This window comes from Macaca fascicularis, chromosome 2 (genome assembly GCF_037993035.2).
Source record: "Macaca fascicularis isolate 582-1 chromosome 2, T2T-MFA8v1.1".
Classification (NCBI taxonomy): domain Eukaryota; kingdom Metazoa; phylum Chordata; class Mammalia; order Primates; family Cercopithecidae; genus Macaca; species Macaca fascicularis.
The window spans coordinates 177,225,258-177,243,706 of NC_088376.1; the positions used below are offsets into that span (position 1 = coordinate 177,225,258).

An 18,449-nucleotide genomic window follows, 5' to 3' on the forward strand; every position below is an offset into this window, starting at 1 on the left:
CAAGCTCTTGTATTGGATTAATGATATTTTAATGGTCCCTTAATCTTTCTAGTTCTTAGTTTTTTTTTAAATCTGGAAATGAATGGATTGGATGGAATCTTTACTACGATCCCTTAGAGCAAGAATTACATTGCTCTGAAGTTAATTATAGAGAACTACGTCTCTTCTGCCAGACTCTTTGCATCTCTTTGAATCAGGAAGTATGTTCTAGTCATCTATAATTTCCCAGCACTAAGCTCAGTACCTGGCATATAGTAGTTCAAACAATTTCCACCTGATAAAGTGATAAATTCCCACATGGAATTACAGTTTTAAATAAAGCAAATGAGAAAAAAGTTCAGATAAAGAATAGTGAATTAAATATTTGTAAAATGTAAACGTTTCTGTCGAAGAATATTTATGTGGAATGTCTGGGGAAAAAAAAAAATACCTGACAGAAATTTTGTATTTATCGGTTAAAAAGTTCCCTAGAAGAGGAAATGAATTTGAAGCTGCCTTGTCCCCAAACTACAAGAAAATAATGTATCAGTCTGTGTCATGTTGCACCAAGTTTTATGTTGCTGAAATTAAACCATGCCTGCTGTAGAATGTTGGTGGCAATATTCTTGGTATTTATGTATACTTGTGATAGTATTTTTGGTTTAAATAATTTAAAAACTGTATTCTTTTTCAAGCATTAAATAATTGACATATGTGGGACTTAATCTTTAGGGCAGAATGAACTCTGATTATACTAATGTATCATGTGTTAAAAGGGGGGTAAAAAAGCTCTGTCAGCCCTTTTCACTATACTTTTGTAAAGATCTGCTATTATTTAGTAAATGAGATGCCATTCTACATTTCCAAGGACTTTCTAGGATATTAAAATAATATTATTACTTTTAAACTAAGCCTGTACCTTTGGGTTATTAATTTGAATACTTGATACTTCAGAGTTCAATTGTAAAAATAAAGGAAAAATACAGTCAAACTATTTGTGTAAAAAAATAGCAGTCAACCAATCCATTAGTTTGTTGGTTATATACTCAACAGTTCTGCTTTAAGGCATTGTTTACAAAGAGGAAGAATATATGATCATGCCCTGGGTTAACGTGAAAAATATTATCCTAAATTAGGGCCGATGGTTGGAAATTTCAGCCAGATTTTTCTCCCCATGTACTCCCCCCCCAAAAAAACCGTGATCCCCAATGATTTCTTTTTTTTCTTTTTCTTTTATTTTTATTTTTGTTTTTATTTTTTGAGACGGAGTCTTGCTGTCTTGCCCAGACTGGAGTGCAGTGATGTGATCTTGGCTTACTGCAAGCTCTGCCTCCCAGGTTCAAATGATTCTCCTGCCTTAGCCTCCTGAGTAGCTGGGATTACAGGCACCTGCTACCACGCCCAGCTAATTTTTGTATTTTTAGTAGAGACAGGGTTTCACCATGTTGGCCAGGCTGGTCTTGAACTCTTGACCTCATGATCTGCCTGCCTTGGCCTCCCAAAGTGCTGGGATTACAGGTGTGAGCCTCTGTGCCCGGTCAGTTTCTTTAAGAAAGTAAGTGTGATAGTGCTATAAGAGTACTTTTTAAATTTGTTGGTTCCTTGGTTTATTGTATTTGTTAGGCTTGAAGTTGTTGTAGTTCAATTGTTTGTTTGTCCCAGGCACTTTTATGGGTGCCCAGGGGCAGATCCATGTTTTATGCCCCCTGAAACTTACCTAATTTAAAAGAATCTTTCTAAATATAAAGAATACGAAAGTACAGACATCAAATTGTGTATGAGAGTGAATTTTCTTCAGAATGAGAAAAATCCACAAAACACTATAATTTTTAAAAAACAGGTATATCTACAAATGATTAGAGAAATAATCTGCACTAGTTTTTGGCTCCGTACATTTTATACTTTGATTCTCTTCCATTGCCACATATACTTCCAGTTTTGAGTGCCATGAAACACATTCAAATTGCCAGATTTGAATTGGATTTCACTGTTCGCATGATAGGCTAGTCAGCATTTGGGCACTTCAAGTGTTTCTGAAACCATCTTTTAAAAAAAATTCGATTACAGATTTAAAAAATATTGTATTTAAGGTGTATAATGTGATGCTTTGATATATATACACATAGTGAAATGGTTACTACATCAAATAAATTAACATATCCTTTACCTTCCATAATTACCTTTTTGTGGTAAGACCATGTAAACTCTGTTCTCTTAGCAAATTTTCAGAATACAGTATTATTAGCTATAGGCCTCATGCTGTACATTAGATCTTTAGTCATCCTACATACCTGCAAATTTGTACTCTTTGACCTTCTTCTCTCCATTTATTCCCCTCCCCATCCCTGGGGCCCACCCACTGTTCTACTCTCTGTTTCTGTTTGTTTAACTCCTTCTTTTAAGATTCTGCATATGAAAGTGAGATCATATATTCTTTCTTTGCCTGTCTTATTTCAGTTTCATTGGGATTGCTGACAGTAATTAAACCATTTTACAGGAGTGACTGTATGCCTCACATATACCTTTCACTAAACCCAAAGTAAATGTATCTTCAACTCAAATTTCCATTAGCCAGATTCCAAAATCACCCACAGCAACTCCAGTGCCACCCAACAGGAGGCTTTAGCCAATTATGTTTAAGATATTATACTCATAGGCCAAGTGTGGTGGCTTACATGTGTAATCCCAGCACTTTGGGAGGCTGAGGCAGGTGGATCACGAGGTCATGAGTTCAAGACCAGCCTGACCAAGATGGTGAAACCCCGTCTCTACTAAAAATATAAAAATTAGCCAGGCGCAGTGGCAGGCACCTGTAATCCCGGCTACTTGGGAGGCTGAGTCAGGAGAATCGCTTGAACCCGGGCTGCAGAGGTTGCAGTGAGCTGAGATCATGCCACTGCACTCCAGCCTGTGTGACAGAATGAGATTCCATCTTAAAAAAATAAATAAAATAAGATATTATACTCTTGACAATTTTATTTAAAAAAAAATGACGAGGGCCTTAGAAGAGAGCCATGTATCTTTATGATCTTTATGTGAACATTTAACCTTTTTAAAGAGTACTGTCCCATTACACTACATAATGCTATTGTGCAATTCTCAATGATTTCATTTGAAAGTTATTTATGTGAAGAGTTCATTATGCCCTTTCTGGAGGGATAAGAATGTGGTAGACTATCTTACTCTTGGCTAAATCACATGAACATGTAGAAGTGAATACATTAGTTGAATTACTACCTTCTCTGGCTGGCAGAAGGTACTTTCAGTTCTGCAGGCAGCCCCGGAACGCCCCAGTGGTTGGGCAGCACCTGTGATGGGATGACTGAACCGTTATATGCCACATGTTTATAGGCGTGGTAGACAGTATGGGGAGGTGGAAAAGACTGGTTCTGACCTGACACACATTTACTACTTAATAACTCAGTTATTCAAATTGCACCTCTTTGTTTTATTCTCCTCGGGGTTCAGGAACAGTACACCAAAACACTAATTAACAAACTATGAGACAGCACCAGCCGGGAGTTCAATGTAGTAAAATAACATGTAAATGTGAGGCATTGGTTGTCAACAGAAAAGGCCCATTTCCTCATTTTTATTAAAAAAAAGACTATCAGTGATATACAGTGATTAGCATACTGGAGTTCTGTTAACCTGTGCACAGTGAGGTATCTTAGAATTAAAGCTTTAGGGGTTCAAAGTAAGGGTATGATATAGAAAAGATTGTAGGAGAACAGAATAGGACTTATTTAGATTATGACAAAAGTGAATATTTGTCAGTTAATAATAAATTGGAGATAGTAAGTTAAGATCATAATTTATATTATGGAAAATGAAGAAATAGGACATGGTTCTATAATTTTTTAATTTTTCTGTGAAATAAAATATTATGATTTATTTTGTTTTTATCTTTGTTTTTAGGTAAGACTGTGCCAAAATCCTAAACTTCAGTTGAAAAATAGCCCACCATATATACTTGATATTTTGCCTGATACATATCAGCATTTACGACTTATACTGAGTAAATATGATGACAACCAGAAACTTGCCCAACTCAGTGAGAATGAGTACTTTAAAATCTACATTGATAGCCTCATGAAAAAGTCAAAACGGGCAATAAGACTCTTTAAAGAAGGCAAGGAGAGAATGTATGAAGAACAGTCACAGGACAGGTAAGAAGAATATTTCAGATGTTTTGGCGTAAAGGTCATTTATGTTGCTTTTTACTTAACAGTTAACCTAAACGTCACCATGTAATTGTTTTGGGGTAAATGTGAATCACTTTGTATACAGTCATGTAGTACTTAACTATGGGGATACTTTACGAGAAATGCATTTTTAGACAATTTCATTGTTGTGTGGACATCATAGAGTGTACTTACACAAGAGCTAGTTGGTATTACCTACTGCACACCTAAGCTATATGGTATAGCCTATTGTTCCTAGGCTGCAAATCTATACAGCATGTTACTGTACTTAATACTGTGGGCAATTGCAACACAATGGTAAGTATTTGTGTGTCTAAATATACCTAAACATAGAAAAGGTATGGTAAAAATACTGTATAAAAGGCTGGGCGCGGTGGCTCACTCCTGTAATCCCAGCACTTTGGGAGGCTGAGGCGGGTGGATCACTTGAGGTCGGGAGTTTGAGACCAGCCTGACCAACATGGAGAAACCCCATCTCTACTGAAAATACAAAATTAGCCCGGTGTGGTCGTGCATGCCTGTAATCCCAGCTAATCGGGAGGCTGAGGCAGGAGAATAGCTTGAACCTGGGAGGTGAAAGTTGCGGTGAGCTGAGATCGTGCCATTGCACTCCAGCCCGGACAACAAGAGCGAAACTCTATCTCAAAAAAAAAAAAAAGAAACTGTATAAAAGATAAAAATGGATAACCTGTATACCATGCGTGGAGCTTGCAGAAATGAAAGTTGCTCTGAACGTGAGTGAGTGAATGATGGCAAGTTAATGTGAAGGCCTAGGACTGTTACTGTACATTACTGCAGACTTTAGAAACATTGTACACTTAGGCTACACTAAATTTATATAAAAAAAATTTCTTTCTCCAATATGAACAGCTTAGTGTCACTTTTAAACTTCATAAACTTTTAATTTTTGTTTTTTGTTTTTTTTTTACTTTTTGACTCTGGTATTAACAATTAGCTTAACAAAAATATTTTCTTGATTATTCTATAAGCTTTAAAATATTTTAAAAATTAAGTTGTTTGTTTTTTTTTTTCTACAATTATTATTTCCTGTATAGAACTCATGGTCTGTATAAGGATAATATTTTGAATTCATTGAGGTTTTTTTTTTTAGATTAGTGTACAATTGTATTAATGTGAAATGCATACTGATAAAGAATACACATTTTATCTTGCTGAATAAAGAATTTTTTATGAACCAAAAAAAAAAAAATTAAGTTTTTAGAAAAGTTTATAAACTTTTTTGTTAAAACTAAGACACACACACACACATTGGCCTAGACCTGCACAGTGTCAGGATCATCAATATTACTGTCTTCCACCTCCACATCTTACTCCTCCGGAAGGTCTTCAGGAGCATTAACATGCATGGAGCTATCATCTGTGATAACAGTGCCTTCAGGAATACCTCCTGAAGGGCCTGCCTGAGGCCATTTTACTGTTAGATATTTTTTAATAAGTAGAAGGAATACCCTGTAAAATAACGTTAGGAAGTATATAGTATAGTAAATGCATCAACTAGTAATATAGTCACTTATAATGTCATTATCAAGTATTATGTATTATGCATAATTATATGTGCTACGCTTTTATGTGACTGGTGACACAGTAGATTTGTTTACACCAGCATCACCACAAACATGTAATATGTTGCACTATGACCTTGTGGTGACTATGACATCACTAGGTAATAGGAATTTTTCAGTTCCATTATAATCTTACTAAAGCACTAACATAAATATGGTCTGTCATTAACTGAAATGTCCTTGACTGAAATGTCATTACAGGGTTCATGACTGTATTTGCTTTTAACATTAATAGCTTTACGTAAATTTACTCACGATAATAGCTAGTTCATGAGACAGTATTCTCAATGTTTTAATAGACTTTATTTTTAGAGCCATTTTAGGTTTACAGGAAAATTATTCAGAAATTACAGTTCCTATAAATCTCCTCTGCCCAAACAGTTTCTCCTACTCATGTCTTGCATTGATGTGGTATGTTACAGTTGATAAACTATTGTCGATACGTTATACATTATTATTAACTAAAGCCTAGGGTTTACATTAGGGTCCGCTTTATGTTTTGCACTGTTCTATGCTCCATAAATGCATAATGTCACGTATCTACCATTACAGTATTATATAGAATTGTTTCACTCCCCTAAAAATGCCCCATGATCTACTTTATTGTCTCACTTCCCCCCTTGAACCCATGGCCACCACTGATCTCTTTACTGTTTACGTAGTTTTGCCTTCTCCACAGTGTTATGTAGTTGGATTCACACAATATGTAACTTTTTCAGATTGACTTTCACCTAACAATTTGCATTTTAGGTTCCTCCGTGCCTTTTCATAACTTGGTAGCTCATTTCTTTATGCCACTGAAGAATACTCCATTGTGTGGTTGTACCAGTTTGGTTTTTCACTCACACCTTGAACTGCATCTCAGTTGCTTCCATTTTTTGGGTAATCATGTATAAAGTTGCAATAAATATTTGTATGTAGGTATTCCTGTGGATTTAGGCTTTTAACTCACTTGGGTAAAATACCTAGCAAGATTGCTGGATTTTCAGGGTATGCATAAGTTTAGAAAGAACATAAGAAACTTTCAAGAAAGTTTGTAAGAAACTCCTTGACTGGTTCCAAAGTGGCTCTACCATTTTTCATTCCCACCGGCAACGAATGACAGTTCTCGGTGCTCCACATCCACACCAGAATTTGGTATTGGAGACAAGTGTTTTAAAGACATAGTTTGATTGAATCTGCGGATGTGGTAGATGTGGGTGGGAGATGTAACTTCCATCTGTATATTTTTACTTAAGTGGGAAACTGAACTGGGCTTTCAAAGACTGAATTGACATCAACCAAATCCTAATTTTATAGCCAGGATTCTTCATTTAGAGATCCTCACTCAAATTTGTTGTTTGGCCATTTTAATGTTAAATTTCAGGATCTATCTTAAACAAAATAAAGAAAATGATAGAGTTTTCCATTTCTGGGCTATCTTAAATATATATGGAATATTCATGATAGTGATAGTTTATTTAGATTTCCAAATTGGAAAATCATTATTAATGAAAATATATAATGTCTGAATATATTAGTTAAATTTTAGTGTGAGACTCTTAACCTGTCTGTATTTTAGTTTTCTGACATATAGAAAAACCTTTAAGAAACCTCTAAGATTTCTTTCAGGTCAGAAAAACTAGCCCCATTCTGTCTAATAACAGCACAGGGTTGTAAAATAGAAAATTCAGTTATAGAGGTATGCGGACTCTAAATTTTCTATGAATACTGGCCAAATACCCGTAACAAGTAAAACCATCAAATTCAAACATAAAAAACCCTCTTCCAGATGTAAAATGGCATAAATAATTATGTTTTTATAATTTTCTCTCTCAATTAGAGATGGACCCAAACATACTCGTAGACATCTAACCAATTATGTAACTTTGGGCTCATCACTTAATATTCTTGGGCCACAGTTTATTCATCTTGAGGGTGGTGAATCTTTCAATTGCCTTTTAGCATTAATTAATGCTCTAAAATTCTCCAGGAGTAACAAGAGGAATTTGAGTTGTCACAATGTGACAGAAGTAAGGTAGAGAAATATTATAGTGATTGTTTATTCTTGTAGACTTTTCAAGAACTGCTAACATCTTGGAAAGCCAGATATTTATATTAAAATTTTATTTTTCACATTGTACTTCTGCCATTGACCTAATAAAACTAAGTTCTTTACAAATGTCTTTATAATTCTGTTTTCAAAGTTAGTAGTTTTGAAATTCTTCCTGATCCAGCCAAGTCATCCATTAAATTTTACTCTTTAGGATATCAGGACATTGATAAGGTATATAACTTCTTTGACTAGGATTTTGAGTGGATACAGTGTTTTAATTGGATGTAATCATATATGATGTGGTAAACTTGCATCCCACTTTTACATCTTCTGTGGAAACTTGAAACATTTTCTAACTCAGTAGATGTTTTATAATTTCCATTTGATAATTTTGATAGTTTTGCTTATGTGGAAACATTTCATGGGGGGCATTTAAGTTTTGATTGATCATGTATCTATTCCCATAGATTTTGATAGCTCTCATAATGCTGACTGTTCACAATGAGGTCACTCATTCTTTGTATTCTTGCCTACATTTTAAGTGTCCAAGTGAATTTTGTTCACTGTCCTAAATGCAACCCTAAGACAAAATTTATTAGTTTCTATGCTGATATAGCATATCCTTAATTGGATAGTACTCTCATCTTTGTTCTGTTTACTGACAGTGTTCTGTGGCCAGCTGTGTTTATGCAGGAGTTACATTTGATAAATGTTTCATAATAATTCCTAATAATGTACCATTCTTGGTACACCATAACAGGCATATAAACTTTCGAACTGAGTTTCTTTTTCTAGTAATATATTTGGGCACATTCATTTCTAGGTTCCCATAGTATTCCAAATGCAAACTGAGTCTAAAATGTGCCGTTGCACACGGAGCTCTGAGGCATTTTGCTCTACAGAACACAGAAGAGTCTTCTTAAAGGCATGTTTTCATGTACAGAGTGGCCTCATTGTGAATAATCAGCATTATGAGTTCTATCAACCTATGAAAATCTGTACATTACCAATCAAAACTTGAAAGTCTCCTATGAAATGTTTCTACAGAAGCAAAACAATCAAAGGTAGTTAGGCAACAAAGTTAGTAGAATGACTCCACCTAATAGGTATGACAACGCTCATTCCTGGGAATATTATAAATTCACTAAAGAATCGTTTCTTTGATTCTGTAAGTAGCTCACTAGGGACATTACTATAATTGCACAAAAAATGGAGGGCAGTAATAGTAGAAACAGTAATTTGGAGTTAATTGACTTAATCAGTATTACCTCATGTGGTTCTGCCCACTTTATTGAAGAAATAGTGCTGGATGAGTACATGAATCAAAATGCGTTTTTTTTTTTGTTTTTGTTTTTGAGATGAAGTCTTGCTCATCACCCAGGCTGGAGTACAGTGGCAGGATCTCGGCTCACTGCAAGCTCTGCCTCCCGGGTTCACGCCATTCTCCCGTCTCAGCCTCCCAAGTAGCTGGGACTACAGGCGCCCACCACCATGCCTGGCTAATTTTTTGTATTTTTAGCAGAGATGGGGTTTCACCATGTTAGCCAGGATGGTCTCGATCTCCTGACCTCGTGATCCGCCCGCCTTGGCATCCCAAAGTGCTGGGATTACAGGCATGAGCCACTGTACCCGGCCCAAAATGCGTATTTTAATGTTCCTGCACCTCTGTTGTGTCAACAATAAATGTGGAATTGTTATAAATATAAGGGGAGATGAGAAAAAGTTTAGGTGTCAGTTCTGAACTGATTGCTTTTTAAAATTTTGATTGATAATGATGAACGAGTAGCCTGAATTTTAAAGCAATTTTATATAAATGTAATAAATAGAAAAATAAATAATTAAGTAAGTGGCATTCAATACATTTCCTGGTTACTTAGGTCCTGTGTAGAAGGAGAGAGGTAGAAATTATAGTTACATAATTGTATCATATGCTACTGAAATAGATATTTAGGGCACAGTGAAAGTCTTTTGCCTTGAGAGTAGATAATGATTTCTAGTAGAGAAAAGGCATGAAGAGGCTGCATGCCTCCCCCGACTGATAAAGTAAACCTCCATTTTTAATATCTTTTTTCCCAAATTGTTATTGTTGCTGGTGTTCTTTTGTTTTGTTTTGTTCTTTTTCTTTCTTTCTCTTTTCCTGCAAACAGCTCAATGTCACACTGAGTTGGTGCTCCTCCAGCCGGGTGTCTAAACCATTCTGAGCTGACATTTCTGGGAAGAGTAATTCAGTGATTTCTGGCAAGCATAAAGCTTGCATGTGTATGTGTGTATATGTGTAGAGAGAGGGTAAAGAACATGTGGAGAAGTCTGTAGTTTGAAGCCCAGAGAAAAGGAGAAACTTTAAGTATCATGTTACTTAAAGTTTTAGTGGCACAAGTAAAAATGGCAATTGTCATTGCTAACAAATGTGTAATTGACAGGAGGCACTTCTGCGATTTGACTGGCAGTTTCATCAGTTAACCGTTTTAATAGTAAAATTTGTTTCATCTGAAAAGTATGTATTAATCAGCTGCTCTGCAAGGTCTGGTGTTGGCCACTGTGTTTTTTAAAACGCTCAGAGATGATGGCCGAAGGATACTGAGATTTTCCGTATATTTGAACTGCTTGAGTGAGCCAGGGTGCTACAACCCATTTTCCCTTCCTACACACTGCTAGACAGCCACTGAAAAAAAAAGTCAACTGAGGTGGAAAAAATAGCTCTGTCTTTGATAGACTGTGAATAAAATAAAGATTAACAAAAGCTCTGGCCAGAGAGGAAAACGTAGGTGTTGCCTTAACATTAACATTAATGTCATTTCAGAGCCCTTGAACTATGCCTTATAAACCAGTGTTGTAGAAAAAATAAATGACAAAATGGAATGCGTGTGTGTGTGTGTGTGTGTGTGTGGTGGAGGGTTACATGTTTTGTAGTTTAAAAAAGTATTTGACATAGAAAAATTAGCTCTAGAAGAAGCTAGCCTTTATTTAAAATCGGGCAGAAATATTTTTCTCCATTGACCATTTGGCTAAAGAAAGAATAACTTGTAATCTGCTCCATTGATAAAGTGCCTTTCCCCTTAAAGAACTACAGATCACTATGCTTGCTGTTTCTAATTGTGTTGGTTATTTACAAGATAGTGTACCGAAAAACATTTTGCAACTGGTACATTGAAGATACATAGTTAAAAGTTGAATCAAAAACAACAGCAACCACAAAAATAACAAGAGCAATGACAAAACAAAAGCTGCAAACAAACCTACTTTCTTTCCTTATATTACTGTATGATATCATTGCTTTGAGTAAAGAATAAAGTAGTAGTAATTTAAATGCTTAAATTTATATTTATACAAATGTTGATAGCGTGGTCATTGAAATAGTTTTGCAAGTCTTCATAGGTTTTCAGTTCACCATATAAAGAGACTGATCCGTATGTGTAATCTGTGTTTTAAGTGGTAGTTTTAATAATTACTGGACCTCACAGTTTAATGGGCATGTTTATAATACTACATCAATTACCACATTTTCTCATAGTCAGCTCTGTATATTGTGAGAAGAAAATGAAAAAAGTGCTGTTTAGCTAAGTATAGGAATGTGGAGCCAGGAAATCTCATGCTCTGATGCCGTTTCTGCTCCCAGTGTTCTTTGTAACTTTGGCTTCCTGACTCCAATCTACATTTTTGAGTTATTAAATTATTTTCTGGATATTCATAACATTTTCACCTCAGACATTTCAATATCATAAATGAAAATTAAATTGTTTCAGACTAAATGCTACTGTTGGCTACCTCAGTCTGTTAATTTTTCAACTTTAGTAGTAGTTTCTGGTAAAAATATTGTTTTCATTATTGTAATTATTTGTAAGAGAACTAATCTTAAGAAGGTTTGTATTTTATAAGTAAATTATACTATATTGGATATCTTTCTGTGAAATATGTAATGATACATGAAAGGGAATGGCTTATATTCATCATTAAAAATAATTTTACATTTAAAACATTAACCTAGTTTTTCTGTTACTCCTTTTTTTGTTTACTAATGGTGAAAATTGCAATTACTTTGAATTTGATGAGGACAAAGGTCAAATTGCAAGTAGAAAATATTTCTAAATAAATCAAAATAGGCAACTAATTTCTTTTGAATACAAGTATTATGATATAAACATTTACTTTTATTCTTTTTTTTCTATATTTGTTTGCATTCAAGGCATTTTTTTCCTTTTAAATGGGAAACTAGAGGAATGAAAATATGAATTTTTGATACTTCAGAATAGTAATTTTTAACTTGGATTCAGAAGACAAATAGTAATCAATCTCTTATGTAGAAGTATGTCTGCCAGATAGGAAGTAGAATTTGCTTTAGAAAGCTTGAAAAATCTTCTGAGATTGATTTATTGTAAATAAATAAAAAGTTCATTTTATCTTGATGAGAATGTTTTTATGCATATTTCAAGCATCTGAGTGATGTGAACAGACTTTTCTAAGGTTTAGAAATCAAGGGGCTCATTTCTTTAACACACCATGAAAGTAGAGGCCACAAGAAAGTTATTTAGACAAATGTTTTCAGAGTTAAACAAAGGGAGTCTGTTAGGGGAGGCAGGTGAGAGCTTGCAGGACCGTTAAGGACTTTATGGCCCTATGTATTTGGCTAACTGCACCGCTGCTGCTTAGCTAGCTATATATAGTGTAATTTTCTTATTGATTTTTCAGTGAAAAGTGAAAGTTTTTTTTTTTTTTTTAATAGCAGTTTCCTCTCTAGGGTATATTTTACAAAATACAAAAGAAAACAACATTATTCAGATGTAATTAAAATGAATTCCACCATTAGCTTTTTAAATTTTAATAAAATTCTTACTTGTAATACATTTATTTGCTATTTATTTCATTTATTTAGTTTTTTTTTTTTTTTTTTTAAGCCCCATGTTAATACCATTCAGTCCCCAGTTCCTGGTTTCTTAGTAACTAAAACTTATTGCAAGTATTTTAATTTCTTCTAAATCAGATTATATATTATACACATATGATAGTTGGATATTAAAATTGGGGACTTTTTTCCCCACAGATGAGCATTTGTTAAATGTTTATATATTCCTGAGAATGATACCAATTTATTATATATAATAAGCGAACTCACAAGACTCAAGTGAACTTGGCTTTGCAGTGGAATACTTTTCATGTTTTTCAGTCTTAGGTAGCTTATTAAAACTGATGTTTTCCTTTCAGTAAATATCTGATGACATTAAAATTTGATAATTAAAATCTAGAAGCACTCAAGGAAGAATGGCCGCTTTTAATTTCATAATAACAATACTCCCACAAAGAAAGTTGATGAATGATGTCTTTCAAGTGGCAGAGTTGTTATTTAGTTAGAGAAAGCTCCTTTGGCAGTTTCTTATAAAACTGAAGTTTGTTTATAAAACAGACAAGCTACAATGATAATCCTATAGCCTAAAGAGTGCTTGGAAACCTAGCCCAAGAAGAGTCTTGTTTTTCAGTGATTTAACAAAGAAGTGGAGTTTCCAAGAATCCAAACAGATTAGCATTCAGTGCTAATTGGGTAGGGTGTAAAATAGTATTCATGTCTGATTGTTTTGATGTGAAGTACTTCATAACCATTCAGTTTTCTAAATCTTTTTTTGATATTAATCTTTTGTCTCTTCCAATTTATTGTTTGAGCATGAGTTTTTGTTTGACTATACAAGTATACATCAATGGTTCATAGCTGTGCTGTAAACAGCAAGACACACATGAGATCATTACAAAAAGTGCCTCTTAGAGATTAAAATAATAGAGATTGAGGCACTGTTGTTCAGTGGAAACACTGAAGAACAAATTAAACTGAAAGGTAATTTAGACGTCCTATTGAAATGCATCTGACCATGTGATTATAATATACCACTTTCACATATAATCACAAATGTGTGACTGTATTCGTTTCTTTGGGCTGCCGTAACGAAGTACCACATACTGGGTGGCTTAAACAATAGAAAGTTATTCTCTCACATTTCTAGAGGCAAGAAATATGAAATCAGGGTGTCAGCCAGCAGGGCGTTGCCCCCTCAGAACCCTCTAGAATAGGTAATTTCTATGTCTGTCTCAGTTTCTGGTAGCTCCAGGCATTCCTTAGCTTATGGCAGCGTAAGTCTGTTCTCTGCTCTGTCATCACACAGTGTTCTCTGTGTATGTACGTCTGTGTCCAAATTTCCCTCTTATAAAAATACCAGTGATTTTGGATCAGGGCCTGCCCTTGTGACCCCATCTTGACTTCATTACAGCTGCAAAGACGCTGTTTTGAAACAAGGTCATATTGACAGGTAGGATTGAGGTTAGAATTTAAACATATCTTTTTAGGGGACACCGTTCAATCCCTAACAGTGACCAAATATGGCAGTGTACATTTATACTAAGAAGGGGAAGAAAGTTGAAACTCATTAGAACATGTCATGGAAGTTTGAAAAACTTAGATTAATAGAATATAATACCAAACAAAATTACTTATAATGATTTTTTATAAAGGTCTGTAGCTCAAATAAGATTTTTTCAGGTGTGTAATGCATGGTTAATTTATTTATGCATTACTTTTTGTAAGTATTATTGGAAAACATGGTGTATTCTACATTTACCAGTAATACATTTTTATATTTATTGATATAATTGAATCTGTAAGTACCTTTTTATAACATTCTTACTGATTTTAATGTATAAAATGCCATCTCTCTTTAGAAATTATTAATAATACAAATATGTAGATTTAGTTTACATTTATAATATTAATAGCCCTAGTTATTTCTTAACAATCCCTGTTTAATTTTGTGATAATCTCTGAAAGATTAATTAGAATAGTTAATTATAACTTATTAAATCTGTTTTTAAAGTTTTCTCTATTGCACATAGAAAAGAAATAATTGGGAAGTGTTTTCCATGTTGGTGGCAAAGAGAAGGCGACACCACATTCATTTTGTCTTTAGTGTTAAAATACGAAGTATTAAACATGATTTCAATTCAAATTTTAGGAAATCAATTTGAGGATTTTAGTTTAAACAAGAGTAAATGATTGTTTCCGAAAGTGGCATGTTGAATGGTTTAAACCATGGGTCAGCAAACTGTACAGAGCCAGATAGTAAATATTTTAGACTTTACCAGATGGTCTCTGGCAATTAGTCAGCTTTGCCTCTGTACTGGGAAAGCAGACATAGACAGTCTGTGAATTAATTGGCATGGCTATATTTTAATGAAAATTTATTTACAAAAATGAGCCAGACCAAACTGGACCATTGGGTGGTCCTTCACCAACCCTTGGCTTAAAGTACCAATCTAATTTTTGGAGAGTAAAATTTTAAAACTATTTTATCCACACCGATCCATCATATAAGTTGCATTATATATAAGTTTCATCAACACAGACTGAGTATATAAGTTGGCTAAAAGTAACAATACCCACTTAACAATACAATGCTGTCAGAGACCCAGGCTCTTTCTGGCTGATTGTAATTCCTTTCCTTAGCACGTTGCGTTTTATCTTCATTCTGTTTTCTTCACAGTTGTAGAATTCCTGCTGCAGCTTATTATTTTTTAAGGATACAAGGCAGGAAAGGAGAAGGGCAGCACCACACATGTCTGTCTGCTTATCTTGGATTGAAAAGCTGCCACAGTACCTTTCCACCTACTTGCTTCCTCTATCCGATTCTCTTCCATATTATTTAGGCCACTGGGTCACTCCACGTTACAAAGGTAGTGGTATATTGAAACTTTGATATTTCAGCCTCCATAGCAAAGAAGGGCAAGGGAGAAAGGGTGTTTACTCATTCAGTCTAAATTGTCAAAAGAGATAGTCAGATATCCACAGACACTGTTTATTTAAACATGGTATAACTTGCCTTTAAGGCATATTTCTTTAAAAATATATTGTCAAGAACTATGAAGAGCCTGAAGCTACTTTGCCATACTTTCAGTGCTAGCAGAAGACAGGGGAATATTTGGTCAGGAAAAATGAACCGTTCATTAGTCACAGAGGGACAGCATTAGGCAAGGTGTCATCATTTGTGGCAGGTCACCAACCCTCAGTTTCTACAGGACAGTATAAAGGGCAGGAGACACCTGTATGTGCAGTGGCTGGCATTGCAGATGAACCCCAAGCCTGAGGACCCTGAATCTTTTATAATGGACAGTAAACCTGCCTGACCCTTTCCCTGGAAGGAGACATTATCTTTGTTGAACTAGACTGCAAACCTCTTTTTTTTTTTTTTTCCAGAGGAAAACATTGTCCCTATTATCTAAGGCTGTTTGCTACACAAATGTTCCTGAAAGGATAATTTGAAAGGCTGTCAGTATCTGGTTGCAAGACATGAAAAAATGTGAGAGACCTATAGATACTTCTCCCCAAAATATTTATGTTCTGTTCATTCTTAAAAACCATAATTGTATCTCATGTTCTCAGTTTTGAATACTACTAAAGAGTAAGGATATTGATTCTTTTTTGGATTATTGGTAAGCTTAAAATCTTGGGTTCTGCCATTTTAATATATATATATATAATATACTATGTATTTGACATATCAAATATGTATATTAGAAATCTCACATATATATGAAATAATGTGATCTCCAGAACAACTGTGGAAACTTTGTGGTGTAAACATTTTTCATTCCTTTTTGTTGTTTTTTTTTTTTTTTTTTTTTTTTTTTTTTGAGACAGAGTCTTGCTCTGTTGCCCAGGCTAGAGTGCAGGGGTGCAAACTCGGCTCACTGCAAGCTTCACCTCCTGGGTTCACGCCGTTCTCTGCCTCAGCCTCCCGAGTAGCTGGGACTACAGGCACCCACCATCACGCCCAGCTAGTGTTTTTTTTTAGTAGAGATGGCGTTTCACCGTGTTAGCCAGGATGGTCTTGATCTCCTGACCTCATGATCTGCCCGCCTCGGCCTCCCAATGTGCTAGGATTACAAGCGTGAGCCACCGCGCCCGGCCTTTTTTTTTTTTTTTTTTTGAGATGAAGTCTTGCTCTGTTGCCCAGGTTGGAGTGCAGTGGCACGATCTCGGCTCACTGCAACCTCCGCCTCCCAGGTTCAAGCGATTCTCCTGCCTCAGCCTCCCGAGTAGCTGGGACTACAGGTGCATGTCACCATGCCCAGCTAATTTTTTTTGTATTTTTGTAGAGACAGGGTTTCACCATGTTGGCCTGATTGGTCTCGAACCCCTGACCTCAGGTGATCTGCCCACCTCGGCCTCCCAAAGTGCTGGGCTTACAGGCATGAGCCACCGCGCTCAGCCTACATTTTTTATTCTTGTTTGCATTCTAGAAAAAAAAACTTTAATAATTACAAAAGAAACAATTTTAAAAAGACTGTTTCATTTCAGGCTCATTATTCTTTAGAAAGAGAAGAGGATTCTGTTTTCTTTTTTTTTCTTGAGTAATATACTTCATTCACTTTTCAACTTTGACTACTATAATTTTAGGTTTAGACCCAAATAATTGATTTCAGTAGGTAAGGAAGGTTGAAATTATGTGATATAGGATGATATTATTTATCTTTGTTAGCAGTGTCTAAACCTCAGAGGTGAGCACCAGGTAGTCCAATTCCATTTTCCTGTGTGAAGAAGCTAAATAGACTGGTGGTTACATGACTTGACACACTGGGGTGTGCATATAATATTGATGTGTGATACATTTCTAAATGAAGTCTCATTACCAGTTAGCGTGTCTGAGCCTGCAGCTGTTGGCATATGAAGGGTATCAGAATTGTAATGCCTTTTTCAACTTTGTTTCAGGAGGGCTCATTTGCACAATTAGCACATTTTATGGTTGTGAAAATGAACTGTTGTTTTTTCTCTTCATTAAACCAGAATTAATATTGTATGTCATCTGGTCAGTCGATGCAACTTTTTTTTTTTCCTAACAAGATGATTGTATTCATTAGTTAAATTTAGAAAGACTGTTTAAAGCTTTATTTTTCAAGCATACCTCTTTCTGTATCTCTTTCTTTCTCACTCTGTTTGTGTATATACATGTGTGAAATATTGCTTGTAACTTTTTAAGCATTTAATTTGTCTCGATGGGCACAGATTTTTAAAAAGGAAGTAAGAAAGATTACCTAGTTTTTTTCTGAACTATATTAATGATAAAGCATCTCAGCTCATTTTACAGATGCTGAAAACACTTCACGTTTTGTTCTGAAGGTTTTTGTAGGGCATATTGTTTTTCTATGGTTGTACAATATGTGGAGCTGTCAATTTTATTCTTTTCCCAGAGATTTCAGAAAATTTTAATTTAACTAAAGATTTCCATACTGGTCAGCTGGGTCTCATTTATCTGATTAAAACGGGTTTGCATGGGTACAAGTCCTAAAGCAAATTCTCCTTACCAAATTTTGTGTGAAGTTTTTCCTTTTTAATACTAATTTTAGTTTGTTCTCATTGCAGTTGCATATGTAAAAAATATGTTTTGATAAAACAACTGAAACTTTGAAGTTAATAATTTATCACAATACTTTTTTCCCCATTATATCAACACTTGGTAAACTACAGATTGTGAGCCTAATCCAGGTTGTATTTCCTTCTTTGAGTAAATTTTCAGCGGCAGAGCCATGCCCATTAGTTTACTTACTGTCTATGGCTACAATGGCAGAGGTAAGTAGTTCCATAGAGACTATCTGGCCTGCAGAGCTCAAAACTTT

The 18,449-nt window shown here is 34.9% G+C and overlaps 1 protein-coding gene across 7 annotated transcripts in view; it reads left to right on the forward strand.

Annotated features, from left to right (window-relative positions):
* CBLB (Cbl proto-oncogene B) overlaps positions 1-18,449 on the forward strand; it is a 214,374-nt gene that overhangs the window by 11,672 nt on the left and 184,253 nt on the right. For all 7 annotated transcript variants that reach the window (XM_005548241.4, XM_005548244.4, XM_005548242.4 and 4 more), the window contains exon 3: positions 3,898-4,148. In XM_005548241.4, the coding sequence (XP_005548298.3) occupies positions 3,898-4,148 (251 nt within the window). The remainder of the gene's footprint in view (positions 1-3,897; positions 4,149-18,449) is intronic.